This window comes from Vanderwaltozyma polyspora, genomic scaffold (assembly GCF_000150035.1).
Source record: "Vanderwaltozyma polyspora DSM 70294 KpolScaffold1004 genomic scaffold, whole genome shotgun sequence".
Taxonomy (NCBI): domain Eukaryota; kingdom Fungi; phylum Ascomycota; class Saccharomycetes; order Saccharomycetales; family Saccharomycetaceae; genus Vanderwaltozyma; species Vanderwaltozyma polyspora.
The window spans coordinates 139,678-163,201 of NW_001834672.1; the positions used below are offsets into that span (position 1 = coordinate 139,678).

The window sequence follows — 23,524 nt, forward strand, 5'->3', positions numbered from 1 at the left end:
TGTTTGTTCTCTTTCTCACCAACCATCGTTTAATGGTAATGGATACTTTGAAAAATTTAATTCAATGGTTTAAATACAACTCAATTCATTTAAGTTGCTTACCTATTCTTGTTTCAAACTTTTTAATCCTTGTCTCTAGTGTATTTTTAATTGATTCAGGTTGTCTCTCAGGACTGGAATTGTACAAGAGATGAGTTCATTCGTTATTGATACAATTAAGAATCAATCCAGTTTGGTTACTTTAACCGTAGGATTGATTACTTGTTATATTTTATACAGTTGGTCTGGTTGTTGTGGTGGTGCTTCCTATAATGTTAAACCTGTTCAATTCTCAATCCCAATTCCTGAGCAAGCTAAAGAAGGTTGGAAAGGAGAAACTGCAAAGACTACTGATATCTATGATTTATCTCAACCTGGCAAGATTCAATCCCATTGTCCTGCTACTGGCCAATATCTAGGTTCATTCCGTTCTAAAACTGTCAAAGACATCGATGAAATGCTTTCAAATGCTGAATCTGCTCAAAGAAACTGGTCAAAATCTTCTTTTGAAAGAAGAATTAGATTCTTGGTCACTTTGGAGGACTACATCTTGAAGAATCAAGATCTAATTGCTCGTGTTGCCTGTAGAGATTCTGGTAAGACTATGTTGGATGCTTCAATGGGTGAAATTTTAGTCACTTTAGAAAAGATTAAATGGATTGTTAAACATGGTGAAAAGGTTTTGAAGCCATCAAGACGCCCAGGTCCAACAAACTTCTTCATGAAGTTTTATAAAGGTGCTGAAATTCGTTATGAACCATTAGGTGTCATTAGTTCAATTGTCTCTTGGAACTATCCTTTCCATAATTTATTAGGTCCAATTATTGCTGCCCTTTTCACTGGTAATGCCATCGTAATGAAATGTTCAGAACAAGTTGTCTGGTCTTCTGAATTCTTTACTGATTTAGTTCGTGAATGTTTAATTGCCTGTGGTGAAGACCCTAACCTAGTTCAATTGTGTTATTGTTTACCACCAACTGAAATTGATAATGCCGCCAATTATTTCACTTCTCATCCTGGTTTTAAACATATTACTTTCATCGGTAGTCAACCTGTTGCTCATCACATCTTGAAATGTGCTGCTCAGTCTCTGACCCCAGTAGTTGTCGAATTAGGTGGTAAAGATGCCTTTATTGTCTTGGATTCTGTCACTAAATTGGAAGCTCTATCTTCAATTATCTTACGTGGTACTTTCCAATCTTCTGGTCAAAACTGTATTGGTATTGAAAGAGTAATCGTTAGTCAAAAGAATTATGATAAATTGGTTAAAATCATCGATGATCGTATGACAAAGGACCCAATGCGTTTAGGGTCAGATATCGATCGTGTTAAAGATGTTGATATGGGTGCTATGATTTCAGACAACAGATTCCAAGAATTAGAAAATTTGGTTAACGACGCTGTTGCCAAAGGTGCAAGATTATTACATGGTGGTTCCCGTTATGAAAACCCTGACTTCCCTCTAGGTCATTATTTCCAACCAACTGTATTAGTAGATGTTACTCCAGATATGAAGATTGCTCAAAATGAAGTCTTTGGTCCAATTTTAGTTATGATGAAGGCTAGCGACACTAATGATTGTATCCAATTAGCCAACTCTGCTCCATTTGGTTTGGGTGGTTCTGTATTTGGTGCTGATACTACTGAATGTAATTATGTTGCCGACAGATTACAAACCGGTAATGTCGCCATTAATGATTTTGCTACATTTTACGTCTGCCAGTTGCCGTTCGGTGGTATTAATGGTTCTGGTTATGGTAAATTTGGTGGTGAAGAAGGTTTATTAGGTCTATGTAATGCCAAAAGTATTTGTTTCGATACATTGCCATTTGTATCCACCCAAATCCCACCTCCATTGGATTACCCAATTAAGAGTAACAAAAGAGCTTGGTTATTCGTCAAGAGTTTCATCACTGGTGCCTATACAAATTCTATATGGGAACGTATCAAATCTCTAATCTCATTAGCCAAAAATTCTTAATCCTGAATGAATTGGCTACTTCTAGACAACGATAGATCTTAATTAAGAATTTCTTATTTATTAATTAATTGATTTAACTAAATACAAATTACGCAATTTAAGAATATATTTACAGATATAACTTTAGTAATTCAACTCATCAAGGTTTTTTCTGCCTGTTTTAGTTGATCTTGCAATTTCTTGGCATAGTCTTTATGCAATTTCTCAAGATCTTGCATTGCTTTTCGAACTGAATCATCTTTTTTATCAAGTTTCTTCATCTCTTTTAAAATATCAGCTCTTACAGATGCCAATGAATTTCTCATAGAAGAACTCTTAAAAGATTCAAAGACAATCTTAAGTTCCTTAACTAAATTCATACGTGATTCAGTTGTTGGTGGAGGTAATAAAACCTTTAAAAGTTGACTGTTATTAGGATCTTTTTCAGGGTTCAAATTCAATCCAGCACCCATTATTGCACTAATAACATTTTTGGCATCTTTAGGATCATAGACTGTTATTAATAAAGAGTTCTTACCCCTGAGAGATGTATGAGCAACGTCTTTAAAACTAGCACCATTATGAAGCTTCAATCCATCAAATATCTTCGGATTAGCTCTACCTTGTTTAATTTCATTCAATTTTTTATTATGCAATTCTAAACTTTCATCAAACAATTTAGTAGCATCAGCAATATAACCTTTGACATCAATTATCTCTACTTCTTCATCAACTTGACCGGCACCATTTTTAGAATTGCCTTTATCATGTGAACCTTTACGTGATGAGGAATTCTTCTTTAATAATGAACTGGTTATAGAGAATTGGCGTTTCACCAATATCAAACTTCTATAATTTGTAGCCAACATAATATACAAAGAGTCCTACCCTCTGGTCCAAACTATATGACAATATTAAATCATGTAACCTTTATAGAAGTTCCAGACATCTTTTTATATATCGAATATATTTTTGATATATTAGATTTTTGTCAAGCTTAAGAAGCGTATCTGAAACCATCGAGTGAATGAATAGTCAAATTGAAACCATATAGATAATTCAATGAAATCAAAGGATCTATCATTTAGGATGATTTAAATTATTCAAAGAAGAAATCTACTAAATAGTTAGATTATTTACCGGTTATCATATACCTGGCCTCAGTAAAATGATGAGATAACATTAAATATTCATATAATTGATTTATATATATTTTATAACTTCCAAAATAAAAAAAAATAATAATATACAATAAAACTAGTTATTAATATGCATCAGTTGAATATAAGTTATTTTATCTGTAATAAATGAATTTGTTCCATATTTGTTGTCATTAATCATTAATGCATGAAATGTAAATAATATTAAAAAGGCTGTAAAACCAAAGTAATAGCAAAAACCTATTTTTCATCTAAAAATGGATTCAATGCACGAACAGTGATACATGGCAATGCCATACCAATTTCTGCTCTAAGTAAGACTGGAATAGTTTGTAATTCTTTTACTTCTTGAATAAAATTACCACCTTCTTTTCTAGTCAAAGTAGTGGAAACAAAGCTTGTTAATGGATCCTTAGAAGTAATAACTTCTGGAAATTTAATAGATGGCGCAGTTAGGTGCAATCTGTCTAACTCTTTCGATAACTTTTCATCAACAAATGATTCACCTTTGGTATATTTGGATACTTCTGTAACAACAATTTCTTTTGAAGTTGATTTGAATTTATTTTTAATAGAATTTCTATATGACTTTGGATTTCTTTCATCCTCAGGAACGAAAGTAGCACTATCAATACCAGACTGCCAATGTAACTCCAATACTCTGTTGGTTGCATCGAACTCTGCTTTTACCAAAGGTAATTGATCACCGTGTACTCTCTTCTCAACACCAAATTCAGGAATTATGACATCAAATGATGATTCATAAACTTGTGATACCTTCGCCATCGTTAACACTTGTCCAGTAGAACTTCCCATGTCATTAATAGTTTTACATAACAAAAGGTGGATAGCCTGTTCTTGTGTTTGATATGCACAGTCCTTCTTAAAATTACAATAATCAGCAGTGATTTTTAAAGATTCAATGTCTTCACCATAAAGTATGTCCTTCAAAACAGATTTCAGTTGTCTATGTACGACATGATCTGCATACCTTCTCATTGGTGCTGTAAAGTGTGCATATAATGGCAAATTAAAAATATAACTTTCATATTGATCAGGCTCAGTTTTTCCAGCAACGAAGTACTTGCTTCTTGGCATTGTTTTATACAATAACAGTTCAACAACAGTTCTTGCAGCTGGATCTTTAATTTCAAGAATGGATTGTAATAAAGCGTCAGGTGCACTAACATCCATTTCAAATCCTATCTTATTTACCTTGTTCTTGAATGATTCTAGTTTGTTAGTGGTTGGCTTAGCTTGCCTTCTCAAAAATGACAAGGCACCCAATTTACAATACAATTTTTCTGCCACTGAAGCATTAACCTTTTTCTGTATTTCATTGATAATGACATAACCAAGTGAGCTGTTGAAAATATTCAATTCAGGTTTTACTTTTTCGTCATCAAGTGCTTCAAATAGTGACAGAGATGACTCCAATTCAATACCGGGGATACCAACTCTTTCAGAATAGAATGATCTTGCAATTTCTTTAATTTTTGATAAGTACGAAGGTTCCTTGTTATTTGTTAGTTCTTCATTTATTTCATGAACTGTCATAATTAATGAAGGTGATACAATAGATTCACCTATCCAGGTAGATTTCAAAGAGTAATCCTTTGAGTCCAATGTGTATATTACTGAAATTGTCGCTGACTTCTTTGAACGTTCAAAAGTAAGTGATTTATTTATTGCTTCTGGAAGCAAATTAACGACACGTTGAGGCAAAAATACAGCAGTAGATCTCTTTCTGGCCCTTCTATCTAACGACGAGCCCTCTTCAATATGTGCCGTAACATCGACAATATGACATGCGAATTCAATAGTACCATCTTTGTTGTCTTTTACGTGAATTGAAAAATCAGTTATTTCTTTATCAAATGAAACAGTTAAAATGGTTGTAGATAGAGTTATCTGTAAAATTCCTACGTTTTGATAAATCAGCTTCTGATAATGGCAATACCTGAAAATCAGTTTCTTTCAGTAGTTGGATCCTTTGGATCTAAATATTCATTAGACAAAAAGTTATGATCTCTCAAAATTGCATCAATCTCAATATCTGGGTCATTGATTCCACCCAATTCGGATACCAAAATACCAAACGGATGTAAAGAAGTGATTGGCCAACGTTTTATAGATGCAACAAAAACCTTATCTGCATATTTATCTGCATTCTCTACAAAATCCTTAGGAGCAAACTCTGTAGGAATTGCAATTAGAGGAACTTTCTTATCGGTAGGTTTAAACCAGACAATCTTTGGAGCTTGAGTTGGTTTATTATGTTGGTCCATTTGAGCTTGTTGCGATGGTCTTAACAAACCCAATGTACCACTGAACAACTGACCAGGAATACGATCCAGAACAGCTACTACGTGACCAGCATATAATGGTTTAAAATCATCGTTGATCTCTTCTTCTTCACTTAGCAGCAAAGACTGGCCTTCAACTTCAACATCATCATTTTTCTTTTGAGTTGGTCTTTGCTTAAGAGAGCCCTTTCTTTTAACACTTGAAGATGATCTTATTGGTGAACCCAATACACCATCTTCATTTTGATCTGAAGATAATTGTGTTGATGGAACATTGGCGGTGGTTGTTGCTGCAGATGCATCGTTATGGTAATCATCACGGGTATCAAGTGATGCGATATCTTGTTGTGTCGAAGCATCTTTTCTTCTCTTCTTCTCTTCTTTTTCTTTTTTAGAGTCCCATACATTGTCAACAACTAATAATTCTACTGCTACCAGATCACCTTCTAAAGCTCTATTACGATCTTTTGAACCACAAATATAAATATCTGAGTCTAATACCCCATCAGTCGATACCCAGGCATCCGATCTATTCTTTTTGTTGACACGAAGGATACCAGCAACTAATCTACCTTCTTGAATTAAACCTGCAATATTTGCTTGAGGTAAATAGGGAGCAAACAAAGATTTCCTTTGATGTGGGTTATTGCTATTATAAATCGAGATGGAACCATTCGAAGCACGATGTTTATGACCCTGTTGGAAGTAAGCTGGTGGCTCTAGGGCATTAAATGATCCGAAATCTCTAGAACCTGACTTTCTATGACGAAATGGTGAATGTGAAGGTCCTGCTGACTGGATTTGGTTTCTCCAATTAGAAGAAGCACTTCCTGGATAGTTCTGATCGTTATTTCTAGACATGGTACGGCGATGACTTGAAGGTGTTTGTATAAAATCGTCAGAATCAGCAGTTTCATTTGAACTTCTATCTTGAACAGGTGTTGGAGGAAACTTAAAATGTTCTGAACCACCGGCTGTATTTGGGGAAGATGACTCCCCTGAAAAGCTGCCTCTTTTAGGAGATTTTACGTATGAAGCAGTTTGTGCATAAGAAGGAGAGTCATTAGGTGGGAATTTGAAAGCAGAAGGTTTTTCAAACGAATCACCCTGATCTGAAACGGCTTCAGGCCCACCTTTGGTCACACCCGCTCTTTTAGCTTGTTCCTCAGCAGCAGCTTTTTTCGCTTCATTAATCCCTAAGGAATGTCTTCTTGAATGTCCGTATACACCAGATTGAGAACTAGTTCTTCTATGTGCATTATTTTGGTCTTGTCCAGCGCTATAATTTGGTTTACCACCATCGCCATAGTATCCTGAGTTATTTCTTGAATGTGACCTACTTCTTTGACCGCCAGTATTATTGTTATTACTATTATTATTAGCTGAATATCTTTGATTATTATAGTAGTTATTGCCACCACCTGAACCACTATTGCTGCCACCACTATTATTTGTATTTATGTATTGACCAGCCTGCTGGGCCAAATGCTGTTGCTGAGCCAAAATATGTTGCTGAGCTTGTACTATTTCTAGTTGTTTCTGCAAAGTGAATTGTTCAACCATCAGATTAGTTAGTTCACTTTGAGAACGTCTATGAGCAACATGGATCTTTTTTGGATTATTTCTTCCTCCCGTTGTTGGGACGAAAAGGTAATCCTGTTGTCTGTTATTATTGTTACTATCGGACATATTTGCTTGTCTTGATATATTTTGATATTCCTTTCAAAGTTAGAAAAAAATAGATAATTGACTTTAAAGGGGAACTTAATGAGAATAAAAATAAAATAAAATGAAACGAAATAAAACAAAATACAATACAATACAATACAATACAGTACGATGCACCAATTTCACGGCGTAACAATATATTTACAAATGAAGCTCACTATTTCTCCAACTTTAAATTCTTTGCAAAGTTAGAAAACAACGACAAATGTGATAAAACAACCTTGACTCAATGGAGATATATGTTCTTTCACTTTTTAAATAATATGGTAAAGAATAATCTTATTTATTACAGCCTTTCAGCTTTTTATCGTCTTATTTGTCTTTAAAGGACCAAATCAAAAGAAATAAAAATAAAATAAAAGGGTATCCTTTGTCCGGGTTACTTTTAGCTAAATTATATGTTAACCTAAAGTTTAGCCTGAGCAGTACAGAACCAATTAAAAGATGATAAATGATGATTGAATTATTCAAAACCTAGTCCAAACAAATTTAACAAATCAGTAATTCAAATGTTTAGCTTGAAGGATATCTGAATCTTTGCTTTAGTTTGTTATTTTCCTTATTAAAAACGACGCCACCACTGGTATAAAAACACAATTTAAGGAACCTAAATAAAATGCTCACAAACAGAGAGAAAGAGACACAGATAGAGAGATCACACCAGCAAAGCAAATCAATTCTCTTACTTTAAATCAAAAAACCGTTTGTTATCTGTATTATATCAATTTTGTAGTTATCGATGATAAAATAACAATATGTAGCTGATATAACGGTATGGTATGTCTTTGTTTCATAAAGGATCACAAACAATTCTTTCCTTTATTTTTGAGGTTCTTGAGGGAGGTTTGGTGGGAAGGAGAAGGGGAAGAGACCAATTTCGTGAAAGGTGATGACTGTATTAATACACGTGACTGAATTTGATCACGTGAATTTAATTTTTAGTTTTGAATCATTTATAACGGCAGATGGTGATGGGATGAGGGAAAGGAGGGGGGGTAGGATTTAAGTAGTATATATATGGCGATGACAGTAATTCAGATCAAATAATTATATATTATCCACTGATATGCATCTATCTGTCAAGCATTCTCACATACTAGCAATTTAAAGTCATTACTATTCTTATTTTTATTCTTATTTGTATTCTTATCGTTTAATTTTATTAAATATTAATTATGATGGTGGGAATAAATATAAGATTAATTATGTATTATATATATGTAATCTAAACGAAGGTTTAGGATGATTTGGAAAATGCAATAAAAAAAAATTCACACACAAACAGGCACTCCCCCTCAAAAAGGAAATATCAACAACAAAGAAATCAAAGATAAATTCTGTAAATGTTATTATAATATTAAGTTTTTCTTACTTCAATTGTGTTTCTTTTCTGGGGGAATTGAATCGGATGATATTCCATGATAGCTTAAAACTCTAAAGAATCCAAATAAAAAATTAGAGCTAAATAACCATATAGCCAGTCCTATCACTATTAAAATAGCTTCCTTAAATGCCATTGGCTTGAAAAATGATTCAAGTGTTTGGTATATTAACTCAATTGACATGGATGATTTAAATAAATAAAAAAAATCTTGATTTTTTGACATACATTCTTTCCATTCAATGCAATGTTCAGCTACTATCGATGCCTTTGGCTTACTTGTTCCACAATTATTATGGAAATAATTTTCTTTGCATTCTAATGATTTATATTCAAATTGAAGTTTCTTTTCTGACATTACTTTTGAAATTTCATAGTATAATGTTTTACTGAATTTTATCGTCAGAGAAGTGATCAACAACAATACAACCCCATTCAATGTCAATTGTGAATAATATAATGTATTATACAACGTCTTATATTTTGGTTTAGAATTATCCCAAGTTGGCGACGGTAGTTTTATACTTGTTTTATTCTCCTCTATATATATCTTGTCGACATTATCATCACCTTTGTCATCAAAATTATCTCCTTCTTTGCATTCGTTATCATCACCAAAATAATCCCTTGAATATTCCAAATAGTCAACTCCAAACATCGGTGGTCTCTCTAAATTGGATTCACTCGAATTTGAATTATTTTCATCACCCATGACAAATCCATTACACGAATAAAGATTGTCATAACTATTTTTTTCAATTCTAGAATCTAGAGTATAACCATTATGCTCTAAGCTGATATTGTAGATTTTTATTGCTATAAGGATACCGATTGCAGTGGGAGAGATACAACCTTTACATAATGCAGTCAATACATGCAAATTAAATAACTCTGGTTTCAATTTTTTAATTAAAGATGGACCGTCCCTATCAGAGTTTTCAATATATTTCTTAAATTTCGTATTATTTCCTCTACCAGTAGATTTTTTCTTAGAAATAATGCCCCATTTATCATTGTTCCATTTTAAAAATGAAGTTGGCGATAGTTTTTTAAATTCAAAATCGTCAGATATGTCACTGATACCACGATCCCCTCCATCTTCACCACCATCATTCTCAAGATCTTCATCATCGATATCCTCAGCATATTCAGTTAATTCCAACAATTGTCTCAATGGAGATGGATTTGTTGGAAAATGAGGCATATATTTATTGAGAAGATGTGGCGGTAAAGAGCACATATTGTCTCGAGAAGTTAGCCTTATTGGCGATACAGATTCAATTTCCCCACCATTATGATTATAATTATTCATATCATCTGACATATATCCATAAATGCACACTTTTAATCAACGGTAAAGATGAGATCCCAAAACAAAAAACAGCAAGCCCAAACCGAAACCTATCAAAGAACAAAAACAAGGAAACCCAACGTAGCTTACAATTATACCTGTCAATCCAAAATTATCCTTCAATTTTACTTTATCTCTTACTTGGAAATTCAAAGACCTGCAATAAAATACCCAAACTTTTCTGCTTTCCCTATAAATAGTATAATTCAATATAATCTATAGTATTTATATAGCTTCAATATTCAAATTGTGAAATAAACCCAACCAATTGCGATAAGATTGAAAACTCCTTATCAACATTCTTAAGCCATTTACCTTTAAAACTGTATCATTTTAATTTTTGTTTAAAACGATTGATTGATATCATAAATTTTTATTCCTTGAACTTGTTCGTTGTAGGTATTAATTTTGCAAAAAGTCCTCGTTAAAGGTCAATTTTTCAAGAAGCTGTACTGTAACGACAATATACAAGAGACTAGAGAGAGCAGAGATAGTAATTGTACTGTATTTATTCAATTGTATCGTACACGGTCATGTCGATGGTTAGAATGTGCTGTGATCGTTATTATTATTATTATTATTATTATTATTATTATTATTATTATTATTACTATATTATGATAAGATATATAAATACATATACATACAACTGTAATTATTATTCTTGCTCCTGGACTATTTCCTGGTAATGGTCTTTGTCGTGGTCTTGAGTTTCGGTAGGTTTTAATTTGAATAATGAATCGATAAAACCTACAACTAATTTATCAGCGACACCAGTAGTTTTAATACTACCTGCAATACCGTATAATGCACTAGTACCATCAGAGGCAGGGGTCGAATTTGATTCTTTCATTTCTTCGATATTTCTCTTCAAAACAGTACACAATTCATCAACACTGTTGATACTTAATTTTGTTACAGCCAAGTGCAAAGCAGCTGGTTTTTGTAAGGTACTTAAATGCCAGCCTTCCTTTGCCAATTTATCTGATAATTCATAAACATCAATAACGTCAGACTTAAATGCAGTCACTGAACATTGGGGGTTACCAATAATTTGTAACTCTGGCAATTCGTTTTCAATATATTTTCTTAATTTACGTGCTGCACTAACAATTTCTTTGCATGACTTGATATACCCATTTTCACCGATATTAATCATTGTAGCCCAACATCCTACTACTAATGCACCTGGTCTTGAGCCTGCCAATGTAGGAGAACCGTAGAGACCACCTACCCAGTCAGAACTAATGTAATATTGATTCATTCTTAATTCATTGTTACGGTACATTATAATTGAGGAACCCTTTGGAGCAAACCCATATTTATGAGTATCACAAGAGATAGAGGTAACACCTGGAATTCTGAAATCAAATAGGGGAGCATCATCGAAACCTGCTTTTTCCATAAATGCAGCGACAAATGAACCTAAACAACAATCGACATGCAGAGGGATACGATAACCTTGTGCTAGCTTACCTAAGCCTTCGATATCGTCAATGATACCATGAGGGAAGTTTGGAGCAGAACCCACTAATAATACAGTGTTACCATTTATCAATCTTTCGACTTGCTTTAAATCGACTTTATAAGTGACTGGATCTAGCTGAACATGATGAGCTTTAATACCGAAATAATAGGAGGCTTTATCGAAACCAGCGTGAGCAGTTACAGGAATGATCATTTCTGGTTCGGTGATACCATGGTTATGATATGCGTACATTTTAGCACTTAAACAGGCCAGTAATAGAGATTCTGTACCACCTGAGGTAGTGGTACCACAGCCAGTATCCTTTGGAGCATGGAACATATTTAAGACCATTGAAATAACTTCTGATTCCATTTTACGTACAGCAGGGAAGACATCAGGATGTAATTGATTAGCAACACAATATTTTTCATAAGCTTTTGCTTGTAATCTAATCAAATCTTCACCACCATGGTAAACAGCACCTGAGACTTTACCTTCTCTCCAAGGGGAAGATGGTAATATTTCATTCAAGTCATCCAATTCTTTCAAGATTTCATATTCTGGGATACCGTTTAGGGGCAAAGTTTCGTAGTCTTGCAACACATCATCATTTTTAATCAGTTCCTTTTCTATAGACAACAAAGCTGAATTAATTTCCTTATCGACAGATCCTTTCAATATGAAGGAGTTCAATAGGAAACCAAATAGTTTTCTCATCAAATGAATAACAACATTATTAGCAGCACCAACAAAACCATAAGCTCTTATATAGAACAAACTCAAGTTCAAAAACTTGTAACAAAAGGAGACCAGTAAGTAATCTCTTAGGATATCTAACCACGATCTGGTATGGATGTAGTAGTTGACATGGGAAGAGATAAAACCAATTGGATCAGAGAGATCAATTGAATTTACGGTTTCAACAAAAGCATGAGATCCCATAATTACGTTTATAACAATGCAGAGTCCTTGGGGAGGTCAGTGTTGAAAAGCAGTAAACCAAACTTGTACAAAAATAACAATAAAAAACAGACACCTTTTTGATATCAAACAAAATAGATAACCAAAAAGTATCACACTAAACTAAACTACTTGCCAGTTCTTTATATATCTCTTGATTTTGCAAACCAAAATGAAATTGGTTACCTAATCTCTTTTGACATTTCTTAGTCCATAATAAAGATTGAGTACATTTATTTTATCAAATTGACAAACTTGACTTTACTTGACAATACAACAGGACCAGGATCAAGACCGGGACCAACACCAAGAGAACAACCAACTGGAAGCAACAACATCAAGAAACAAGAACATGAACAATAACAATATTCAGTAGACCATCTAACAAGACAAGGGTTGAAATTGAAGGAGGTCTCGGAATCGTTAAAGGAAAGGGGTTTGTTCCAATGAGAGCTGAAGGTGAAGGTGAAGGTGAAGGTGAAGGTGAAGATTTGGACCAGTAAGGGGAAACCGAAAGGGATTTAATAGTTACTTTGAAGAGAAGAGAAGAGAAGAGAAGAGGACAGAACAGAAGAACATTGGTTTGGTTACTTAATGATAGTTTTATATATCTGATTGGGATTGATTCGATTAGATGTACATTTAAATACGTATTATATGGGATACTTGTGTGTTTAATAATCGATGGGATGTCTTTGTTCAAGTTATCTTATTCGAAAGACATTAGAGTTAGTTAAATATGCCCCTCTCTTCTTTTAATGGTGTATAACGTAGTTGATTTGGTTTTGGAATTTGATCCATATTATTACTACTACTCTATTTAATTAGATAATGAAACTAGACACTAGTTTGTATTTGTATTTGTATTTGTATTTGTATTTGTATTTGTATTTGTATTTATAGTTTTTTTCTTAGTATGTGTATGCAGGAGAATTAGACCTCGTTGATCTGTATCTTGAATTTTTGGCCATCGATCTTTCTTTGTTGCTTGGGTTAGAGGGTGATCTATGTCCTTGATTAGTATTCATATTACCTCCAGCACCTGATCCATTTCCGTTACTACTACCATTGCCATTACCACCATTGGTATTACTTATTTTTAAATCATAGTGTGAATTCATCTTATTGATATAGTTTGAAATGAATTTACATTTATCTTGTAAACTCTTCAACTTGGCAATTTCTTTGCCCCCTTCTACCAACACACTATCATATTCTAATGACGCAGTTGGTCCATCAATGATTTTTTTCATTTTATCCATTTGTTCTTTCTGGTTCTTTAATATACTACCAAGGTCTGCTGCATTGGATGAATTTTTTTGGTATTCCAATCTTAATCCTTCATTAGATTCGTATTTTTCAGCATTCTCTGTCTTGATGCTATCTAATTTTTCTTGATTGATTTTAATCTCTTGTTCAAATTTGTTCAAATATTCTTGGATTTTACCATTATCCGTAATAGTTAATAATTCCGCTATTTCTATCTCATCCTCTTTTAACAAATTTAATCTTTCCCTCAATTTAATGGTTTCCGTAGTACTGCGTTCTAACCTTTTCTCTGAATCATTTAATGATTTTTCAATGTCTTGAAATTTCTTAAAGCTGACACCAATTTCATTCTTAATATCATCAAACTTGTTTTGTCTATCAGTTTCAATAACCCTTTTATCTAATATAATCTTGCATTTTTCTCTATAATCATTCTGAATATCTTTCATCCTACAGACTGTTCTCTTCATCAACTCCATTTGATAAGTTTTAATATCAATAATTTCATTATCACTAGATAATTGAGTCTCAGAATACTCTAACGGCGATAAGATAGGTAAATATGGATGTATATTACCTTGTGTTTCGTAAGTCAGTCTTATATCGGATAAGCTATTAGATGGTAATGTACCTGATAATAGGCCTTCAATTAATCCATTATAGTCTAATTTTGTAACTTCTCCAATAGAGGTATCTCTGGTTTTTAAAAAATGATTTATAGATTCTTTCATATGTTCATATTCATTATCTTTTTCAAATTTAATTTTATTCTCTAATATATAATGATCTGGTGAATCTTTAACAATCATTTTAATTAATGCAAGTTTACCATTGCTCTTCAATCGTATATTCTCCAAGGCTTCTAATTTGGGATCCAATAATGGATCAAAACTAATTATAAGTTCAATATTATATTCAGAAAGTAATGTTGGATCGTTCAGTAAATGGGTAGATGTAGTTAAAAATAACCAATCATCATCATTGGCCTTGTTATATTTTTTCATTCTTTTAACAGAATAGTCATAATCATCTCTTGAGTATCCTGTATATTTATTTGAACTTGATTCTGCCAATGGCGTTATGCTTTTAGATTCTGAAGAATCATTAGATGAATCGATCTTGTTTTTTTCTGTTGGATAGATATGCTTCTCATCAAATAGAGAGGTTCCTGATACTCTTTTAATTTTTAACCTTTTTCCTAATAAGAAACCTTCTAATAAATCTAACTCTCTAACATTATGTGAGATTAATGAAATTTTTAAAGGATTTGGAAATTTTGTTCTGTCTCTATTTATTAAACTTGAAATTATATGATCCAATTTTTGAAACTTATCACTCGAACTAATTAATCTCTCGTTTGGCTCCATTAATAAAAACTGTCTTGGCATATAATGATCTACTAATAAACATGGATGATTTAACACAGCTCTGATATTATTATCGAATAAATAAACCAATTGAGCATGGGAAATTTTCGAACGAACATCTTCTGATTTAATTGTAATATTCTCTGAATTATCAACACCATCTTCAATCTTAATGCCCATCTCTTCTCTAAAAGATTTAGAATGTAAAGATATTAAAATCTCTACTAAATCTTTTTGAAATGTCGTTAAACCAACTGGCAAGTAATGAATATGCAATTTCTTCGACATCTCTGGTAAAGCCAATAAACTCAATAATATATATATATTAAAATAACACAAATATAACCAAAAAAAAAACCCAAAAAAACAAATCCACAGTACAATTCTACCTGTTTAATTCCAATCTCTATTCTTATATTCAATACTTCTTATGAACTTTGACCTAAATAAAAATATCTGTCTACTAATACAATTTAAATGGAGATAAAACCCAGCAACAGATACGCTTCAAACAATTCCAGCAAGATTCCAATCTTAATCTATTGACCTGTTATTGTAGTATATCTTCTCATTCAATCTAGAAGTCAATAAAATCTTTGCATTGATATAAAGAAAGGTTGGCTCAATTCGACTTCTTAAATGAGCTAAGGCTATAAGATATTTTAATAGTGAAAAACTTTTTGTACGTATAAAACTCAAGAATAAGTTAAAAGAATCGCTGTAATTAAACTAAAACAGATATTTAATGACTATTTAATCAATGGAATACTATAGTAACATGTTTTTAATAGGATTCATTTAGTTTTCCCTTTTGTAGATTTCAAATTATTCACAAATTGCTCAAATGACATGTCTTCAGTGTTGAGGACGGTTGTCGACTGGTTATTTAGTGGGAGAAGTTTACTCTTCAAATATCTATCTTGACTTTTACCAATAATGGTGTCTATGTACAATGGTATTAAATACCCTATGTTCCTCTGTCTTAAAGTTGTAGCGTATGATCTTGCCATTGTGGTGTCTTCTTCATTTTCTGACGAATATCTAACAGCAATGAAGTCACCTCCATCTATGCAAGAAGATAAATTCTGATTGAATGTCTCTTGTGTAATTGACATCAAAATCTGTTTGCCATCTCTGAAAGAAACTACTTTTGGTTTACAGACGGAAAGTGAAACCATCGACTTAGAATATAAAATTAGATGGGAAAATATTGTTCTTTCATCTGGAGTGACGTTTCTTGTCAATAGAAGGATAGATCTTTCCAAATTGTACAAATACTCTAATGGTTCAACTTTCGAGCCCTTTACATTACTGTAGATAACTTTTGTATACCTATTTATCATAGTTTTCAGTTGGTTGACTTCAGGGCTTTTGAAATTATTTGATGTCAGATTATTATATGCCAAACTTTTCGCAAGCCAAGGGATATCAACATCTAATCTATAATTATTAACACTTTTCATTCTAAAATCACTGTTAATAGGTAATGAATGAATCCTTACATTCCTCCTTCCCTTCTGATAGAATTGCAATTGGAATTGAATATAGTCTGTCACATATTTATTGGAATTTAACAGACTTAATTCAAATGGCAAGCTTAAACAATTATAATTAACCACATATCCATAATTCATCAATGGTTTCCTGTCCTCAGACTGTAATACGTAATTTAGCGATTTCAATGCAATTCCTGAGGTGACTTTTACAGTTATCTTCACGTCAGTAATACTATAACTTTGTCTCATCTGTAGGTACCAGTCCCAACACTCTTTAAATCTGGATTCTGAGTAATTATTAAACTGGTATAGTGATGAAGGTCTGTATAGCAATGGTGATTGCTCTAAAACTCCTACCTGGTCTAACGACGACATAAAATATTCATATATAAATGAGGGGAACATTTCTCGGAGCTTCTTATAAAAGTTATAGCTTTCATTAAAGAGTTTCGGATTTTTATTTAAATTATGGAATTGACGAATATGTTCCTTCTTATCTCTCGAAAGAACTTTACCAGCTCCCTTGGTGCAAGGTCCTGTTAAAAAATTTAATATTATTGGATTCTTAATCTTAAATTTTACGCATATGGTACTACATATGAATTGTGACAAACCAGTAGCTCTTTTACATCTTTTCTTGTCTCGTGCTGTTTTTTCATAAGATGATTGTAAAGATTTTAATATATTAATAAAAGTATCAGATGGTTCTTTCCAAATTTCATTAATGTCATCAGGCATATGTTTCATGAAATAGTTAATATCTAATGTTTTCAAATTCCTTTCAATCTTTGAATTGGATATAGTAAATATATAGTTACTCTTTGTTGATAACGTAGAGTGTACAATGACGTTACCACATCCATCCATTGACACAATTGCAATTTTACAATTTTCCAAAGTTTTCAATTTATCTAAACTATTAATTAAATGTGTCACTAAAGTTCCCAAATCAGAAGGGTCACTTGATGTATCAATTAAAAACATCAAATACTGAGATCTAGAGCCTAAACTTTCATCATCGAAGGATTTTATTAAAGTATTATTGCCCATACAAAACCCACATTTTACAGTTCCATGAGAGGAAGACAAATCTTTGCTAACCAACAAATCATCATTGAAAAACCCACAATCTTGACATTCAACGATTCTAGTTCCTCCATTAACACCAGTCTCCAGATCAGGTTCATAGATCCCTCTTATCGTTCTTCCATCGAGAGAGCTGATCTTTAGCGACCTTAATTTATCCCTGTCGCTCATTGTTGAATAGCTAAATTCAACAGGTTTTTTTTCTCATAAAACAGAAATAAGTCTCAGATATACCTAAATCAACAGCACAATGGCATGTTAGTCCCTGTTATGCTCCATCTTAGCGTCAACTTCTTCAAGAATGGATTAGGCTCTTATAGTTCAGTTTAATATATTGAGATCTTAAATAGAGAAATACATTTAAATATGAGTATCATCATGAACGAAATATATAATATTTTGCAAGCTATCGAATTTTATTCAAATATCCAAAAGATTTTGAAAGGTTTAATATATAAGAAAATGGTTCAACATCTAGATGGTTTCTGGCTTTAATATGAGGTAAAAAGAGGTCTATAGATCGATCTAGAGTTCAATCTTTCTAAGATTGATATTATTATTGTGTGATTTTTTAGTTGAAAAAGGATTTGGGTTTTTTTATTCAAGACAATAACAATCATTGCTAGGAAAAAGGAAAAATGACAAAATTGAAAGCAATTGGTCCAGATAGATTTCGCCCAACCCAATGGTTGAAGAGTGCAGGGTATGCTCCACAAGTATTTATTTTCAGAAATTTAGAGTCAGGTCAGGTTCTTTATTCCCAATTGCCAAACTTTAGTGAAAAACAGATCAAATTACAGTTTCAACGACCTAATTGGGCTAACAAACAACCATCTGCAAGACGTGATATTTGGAAATGTATGTGTGTTGTTGATATGCCATCTTATGAAGCTAGCGTGCAATTGTATCAAAATTTAGTTAGGTTGAGATACTTGAGAGACGTTACTTATGTTAAACAAACTAATGAAATGAGGAAAAAAAATAATGATGGTAATGTTTGGTTTAGTGGCCAATATAGACCAACATACACACAAGAAGCTGTTGCTGATTTAGTGGAATCATTAACTAAAATTGATAGCGAAGATAAAAAACTTACTATACATTGGGAAGATCAATGGAGAATGGGGGACAAAGAAAAATATTGGACACCAATTTTACCACAAGTAGAACATTCATTAATGAGTCGTGTAGGTAATACGAGCAGGGAAGAAAGTTCTATTTTGAAAGAGTTGGGAGAAAGAGCTAAAGAAGCCTTTTCCAAGGGGAATGTTGAAAAGTCATCTAGTGTCTAAGATGGTGTTCTTTTGAGATTTGAAAGAATACATTCATTTGAGATTTGAAAGAATACATTCATTTGAGTATAGAACAATAAAATCAAATCAAATCAATACGACGAGAATGCTTTACATACCCATCCCTGACAGAACAGACATATGGACACAAACACATATACATTCACATATATATATATTATACAATCGTAGTATCATTCCTACCTGTAAATAAGCAAGACAAACTCAATTAATAAATTCACTGATGTATATATATAAATGTTTTGTGTGACTGAGTATATTCGAATTTTTTTCTATTCATTTATAAAGTAATATTTTGTATATATATATACATATTTATTGAAAAAACAAACTTTACTTACGATGAATCATGTTTAGTGGTAAAAAAGGTGGATCTCAAGAATATCGATAAATTTTTTTAAATAGTTAATAAATGGGTCAAATGTAAACTATCATACTGGGAATATAAGTTCGAGCTGAAACAAAAAAAAAACATCAGAGACAACACAACACAACACAGCAAACACAGGTTAAGTTTGATCCCCCATTCGTTAGGATATAGACATTCACATCATTTAAGCATCTTCTTGTAAGACTTTGTTCAATTTTTGAATCTTGGAAGCAATACTTAGATCGACAGTCTTGTCACCGATTTCTACGATCAAACCACCTTGAATATCAGGTTTGATGATATTTTTCAATTTCAAAGTCTTACCTTGGCCAACCAATTCAGATTGAGTCAAAGCCTTTTCGACACGCTTGAATGATTTGTTGTCTAAAGGTTGGGAAGAAGTGACGGTGGCTTGGATCAAGCCGTTGTAAGCATCTGCTAGTACTGAGAATTGGGAAGTGACCTTTGGTAACAAATCCAATCTGTTATTTTCAGCTAGAACTTTCAAGAAATTGGAAACAGTAGCATCCAAACCCGATTCTGATTTGATCAATTCATTGACGACGACTTTTCTCTCTCCTGAAGATAAAGCTGGGTTACCCAAGATTTCGTTCAACTTTGGATCTACTTGTAAAGTTTCTCTCAATTTGGTCAATGACTTGTTAGCTGAATCGATGGAAGTTTCTCTTGAAGCAGCAGTGAACAAAGCAGTTGCATAGGTACCATCTAAGCCAAACAATTGGACAGGAGGTTTGGCACCAGCTTTAGCACTAGCAGCCATAGAACGTACGAAAACTCTTGAAAACATGATGTATAGATATTGGATATGTGTTTGTGTGAGTATGTATAAGTGAAACTTTAAACTTTCTTAATAAATAGACAGGCGAAGAAGATGAGGGTACAACGGTAAGCTTATACTATATGATATTAAAGTCGAGTATTGAATTGAATTGAGTTGAGTTGAAATTTAATATGAACAATCAATCCCTTTTCAAACAGTGTTTAATTTGTTAAAAGTGAACAAAAAAAAACACGATAAAAATGATCTAACAATTGGAAGATAGCTCGTAACAGTAAAGCTAGGGTCTTTGGATATAGAAGTTAAATGCAAAAGATGCAGTATCTAGACAGTCTGGAGAAGAATTGAAGGTGTATTACAACAACTGAAGTGAAGTGAAGTGAATTGAATTGATGGAAAACCCAAAATTGTTGTTAATTTCAGAGGAACAAAGGATTCTGATTTAAAGGTTGGTAGTCTGTGAAAGCCAATTTTGTCTCGAAGTCGAGTTAGAATTCCAAAGCAGTGCAATCCAATCCAATCCAATCCAATGCAATCCTTTAGTTTCCTTTCCTTTGGTCTGTCTAGTTTCTTGTTGAAGAGTTAGTGTAAGTGTAAGTGTAAGTGTAAGTGTAAGTGTAAGTGTAAGCTCAGATTCAAATTCATCTGGTCCATTCCAATGAGAGAGGTTTCTTGAGGGGGAAGAGAGTACGGATACAGATAGTCATTCTACACGTAGTACATATATATATATTTTTATGATTTCTTTGGGGACATGTTATTGGTTTACAGTCACGTGTGTTGCACATGACACATACAATTTCTTTATCAATCGTCTCTTCTGACGTCTGCACGTGACATCCAGTCCCAAGTCCACCGCTAACTTCCTAAACAGGAGAACGGCTGTCCAGAATTGGAAAGTATACCCGAAAGAGGGAAAACACCGTATCCGAAATGAAAAAATTTTTGTGTTTTTTTCTCTCGTTTCTTTTGTCATTGCGATGAGCTTCTGAAATTTTTTCAAAAATCCCATCGCATTGCAACTGGAAGTGGAAGTGGAAGTGGAACTGCACAACTACAACAACAAGACTGAAAAAAAAATTAAAGATGAGATGAGATGAGATGAGATGAGCTGAGATAGGATAAAATTAGATAAAATAGATTGCAGTTGATCACCTTTGTTGTTTGCTTTGTCTTCGTAAAAGTAACCCACATTACTGTATTTAAGTTCAAGCTCAACTGAATTAGCAAGAACTGCCATCTAAGTTCTGATTTATCATTTGCTGTTCTAATCTTTGAATACTTTGTTTGGTAATTGAAAAGGAAAAGGAAACTGAAACTGAAACTGAAACTGAAATGGCTAAATCTCTATCTGAACAGATTCTGGATATAGCTAATAAGCCTGTCAACCAAGACTTCGACATCGAAGATGGCGAAGGGGCCGTTTTCGAACATAGAGATCGTAACGGCTCTGATGACAGTGATGGACTGGTTTCCGGCGACGATGAAGAACACAATGATCACTATTTGCAAGTAGGGAAATCAAAACTGAGAAAACAAGATGCTCCAGTTCTAAAAGACAGCAAGTATCAAGGTACTGTCGGTTCCAGAGCTCAGCTCTACGATGAGGATGATGAGGATTCATTGATTAGCGAATCCGAGGAAGAAATGGAACAAGAACATGAACAAGAACATGAACAAGAAGCAGAACTACAAGATAGCGATGCCCTCTCTTTTGCCACCGATTCAGAAGATCAGATGGTCGATGGGAAAAGCGACAGTGAAAGTGAAAAAGAAGAAGATGAAGATGATATCCAAGAGGAAGAAGAAGCACAAAGAGAAATTTTATCAAAATTAGTTAAACAAGAAACAAGACATGCCGTAAATAAATTATCTCAATCCACAAAACGTGATGCGGCAAAAGGTCTAATGATCTTACATCAATCAAAAGTATTCGAAAGTACTATAGATACAAGAATTAAGTTGCAAAAAGCTGTCACTTCCGCAAACCAATTACCATTGACAAAGGAATCTTGGAATGTCTATCTAAAGAAGTCAAAGGATACTAAAAAATTGTTAAAGGAAACCACCGATAAGTTAAACAAAGTATTACAACAATTGGTAGATTTCAGAAAGGAATTTCAAACTTCTGACGGCATTAGCAAAGAAACTGAAACTTCTTCTTCAACCAAAAGATCTTTTGAAGATTTATGCGGTTATAGTAAATCTTTGGACAAAGATTTGAAAAATTACAGAATTGCAGTACTAAACAAATGGTCTACTAAAGTAGCATCTGCTTCTGGTAACACTGCTTTGTCTTCAAGCAAGTTTAAAGCTATCAATCAGCCTGCCGATGTTCAAGTGGAAAACCAATTAGCTGATATTCCAAGATTGGTAAAACGTACTTGTCTAAATAGAAGAAGTGTAAAACCATTGAACTTAGAAGAGGATTTGGAAAAAAATAGATTGGCTTTGTTGCAAAATAGCTCTACAGTTGAAAATGACGATGATAACGGTGAAGATGAGAATCCAGATATTCCTAAAAATTATGACCCAAGAAGAAAGGATAACAGCAGTATAGATACTACCGAAAACCCATATATATTCGATGATGAAGATTTCTATCGTGTATTGCTAAATGATTTAGTGGATAGAAAAATATCAAATGCTCAAAATTCCCAAGGTTCAGGTGCCACCATTGCAATCACTTCACGCTCAAATAATAAGCTAAAGAAGAATGTTGATACAAAGGCCTCTAAAGGTAGAAAATTAAACTATTCCATCCAAGAACAAATTGCAAATTACGAGGCTCCATTAAGTAATGGTTACAAATGGTCAGATGAACAGATTGATGAATTCTTTGCAGGTTTATTAGGACAAAAAGTTAACTTTAATGAAGAAGAAGAAGGTGTTGTATCTGAAGCTGAAGCTGAAGCTAACGCTGAAGAATTGGAAGCTATCAAGAACGATGACATCCAAATTTTTGGTTAATTCATTCACGTCTTTCATACCATTAGAACACTCAATTTTTTTGCATTAACAGCATTTTGTCATTCCATTAGATTTTAATACAAACAATAATTCGTTACATTTTATAGAATTGTATAAATTACAGATTATTATATAAATAAATATTAGAAGATTTATTCAATTATTAATAAGTTAATCATTAATTTCTATACACCATTATTACTGACATTTTTCACCTCATCGCTCCATAAGAGAATGAAACAAAATATTTAAATATATCATTTTACAATTCAATGTTGAAAGAAAGAAAGATGTATAATGTATTGAAGTAAATCATCAAAGGATATCAAAAGCCATATCAATTGTTAAATCCATTTGAGCAGTACCATTTTTATTTTCTTTAAAATGAGTTTTGTTATCAGACCTTTAGATCAAAAGGATAGAGATAATGTAATATCATTCGAACCTAAATCATTATTTGTTATTAAATCAAAGATTAATTCAATTCAACATTTACCAAAT

At 32.9% G+C, this 23,524-nt stretch overlaps 9 protein-coding genes and 1 further gene across 9 annotated transcripts, besides 2 other annotated features; 3 read left to right on the plus strand and 7 right to left on the minus strand.

Annotated features, from left to right (window-relative positions):
• Positions 1-190: 190 nt before the first annotated feature.
• On the plus strand, positions 191-2,020 carry Kpol_1004p66 (aldehyde dehydrogenase family protein; the record flags this gene model as incomplete). Its single annotated transcript, XM_001645497.1, has 1 exon — positions 191-2,020. The coding sequence occupies one exon, from the start codon at positions 191-193 to the stop codon at positions 2,018-2,020; it is 1,830 nt and encodes a 609-aa protein (XP_001645547.1).
• Positions 2,021-2,151: 131 nt separating this feature from the next.
• On the minus strand, positions 2,152-2,868 carry RRF1 (Rrf1p; the record flags this gene model as incomplete). The annotated part of the gene is made up of 1 exon (XM_001645498.1): positions 2,152-2,868. One exon carries the CDS (start codon positions 2,866-2,868, stop codon positions 2,152-2,154), a length of 717 nt encoding a protein of 238 aa, XP_001645548.1.
• A 531-nt stretch (positions 2,869-3,399) lies between these two features.
• Positions 3,400-5,127: a sequence feature (similar to hypothetical protein; correction of possible frameshift sequencing error~similar to Saccharomyces cerevisiae SSD1 (YDR293C)).
• Kpol_1004p68 lies at positions 3,400-7,154 on the minus strand (the record flags this gene model as incomplete).
• Positions 5,130-7,154: a sequence feature (similar to hypothetical protein; correction of possible frameshift sequencing error~similar to Saccharomyces cerevisiae SSD1 (YDR293C)).
• Positions 7,155-8,566: 1,412 nt separating this feature from the next.
• On the minus strand, positions 8,567-9,898 carry Kpol_1004p69 (Brr6/Brl1 family protein; the record flags this gene model as incomplete). Its single annotated transcript, XM_001645499.1, has 1 exon — positions 8,567-9,898. The coding sequence occupies one exon, from the start codon at positions 9,896-9,898 to the stop codon at positions 8,567-8,569; it is 1,332 nt and encodes a 443-aa protein (XP_001645549.1).
• Positions 9,899-10,583: 685 nt separating this feature from the next.
• Positions 10,584-12,335, minus strand: DPL1 (sphinganine-1-phosphate aldolase DPL1; the record flags this gene model as incomplete). The annotated part of the gene is made up of 1 exon (XM_001645500.1): positions 10,584-12,335. One exon carries the CDS (start codon positions 12,333-12,335, stop codon positions 10,584-10,586), a length of 1,752 nt encoding a protein of 583 aa, XP_001645550.1.
• Positions 12,336-13,264: 929 nt separating this feature from the next.
• HDA2 (Hda2p) lies at positions 13,265-15,277 on the minus strand (the record flags this gene model as incomplete). Its single annotated transcript, XM_001645501.1, has 1 exon — positions 13,265-15,277. One exon carries the CDS (start codon positions 15,275-15,277, stop codon positions 13,265-13,267), a length of 2,013 nt encoding a protein of 670 aa, XP_001645551.1.
• A 506-nt stretch (positions 15,278-15,783) lies between these two features.
• NEL1 (GTPase-activating protein NEL1) lies at positions 15,784-17,742 on the minus strand (the record flags this gene model as incomplete). The annotated part of the gene is made up of 1 exon (XM_001645502.1): positions 15,784-17,742. The coding sequence occupies one exon, from the start codon at positions 17,740-17,742 to the stop codon at positions 15,784-15,786; it is 1,959 nt and encodes a 652-aa protein (XP_001645552.1).
• A 467-nt stretch (positions 17,743-18,209) lies between these two features.
• On the plus strand, positions 18,210-18,863 carry MHR1 (mitochondrial 54S ribosomal protein mL67; the record flags this gene model as incomplete). Its single annotated transcript, XM_001645503.1, has 1 exon — positions 18,210-18,863. The coding sequence occupies one exon, from the start codon at positions 18,210-18,212 to the stop codon at positions 18,861-18,863; it is 654 nt and encodes a 217-aa protein (XP_001645553.1).
• A 575-nt stretch (positions 18,864-19,438) lies between these two features.
• On the minus strand, positions 19,439-20,062 carry Kpol_1004p74 (ATP synthase delta subunit family protein; the record flags this gene model as incomplete). The annotated part of the gene is made up of 1 exon (XM_001645504.1): positions 19,439-20,062. One exon carries the CDS (start codon positions 20,060-20,062, stop codon positions 19,439-19,441), a length of 624 nt encoding a protein of 207 aa, XP_001645554.1.
• A 1,326-nt stretch (positions 20,063-21,388) lies between these two features.
• BFR2 (rRNA-processing protein BFR2) lies at positions 21,389-23,023 on the plus strand (the record flags this gene model as incomplete). Its single annotated transcript, XM_001645505.1, has 1 exon — positions 21,389-23,023. The coding sequence occupies one exon, from the start codon at positions 21,389-21,391 to the stop codon at positions 23,021-23,023; it is 1,635 nt and encodes a 544-aa protein (XP_001645555.1).
• Between the last annotated feature and the right edge of the window lie 501 nt (positions 23,024-23,524).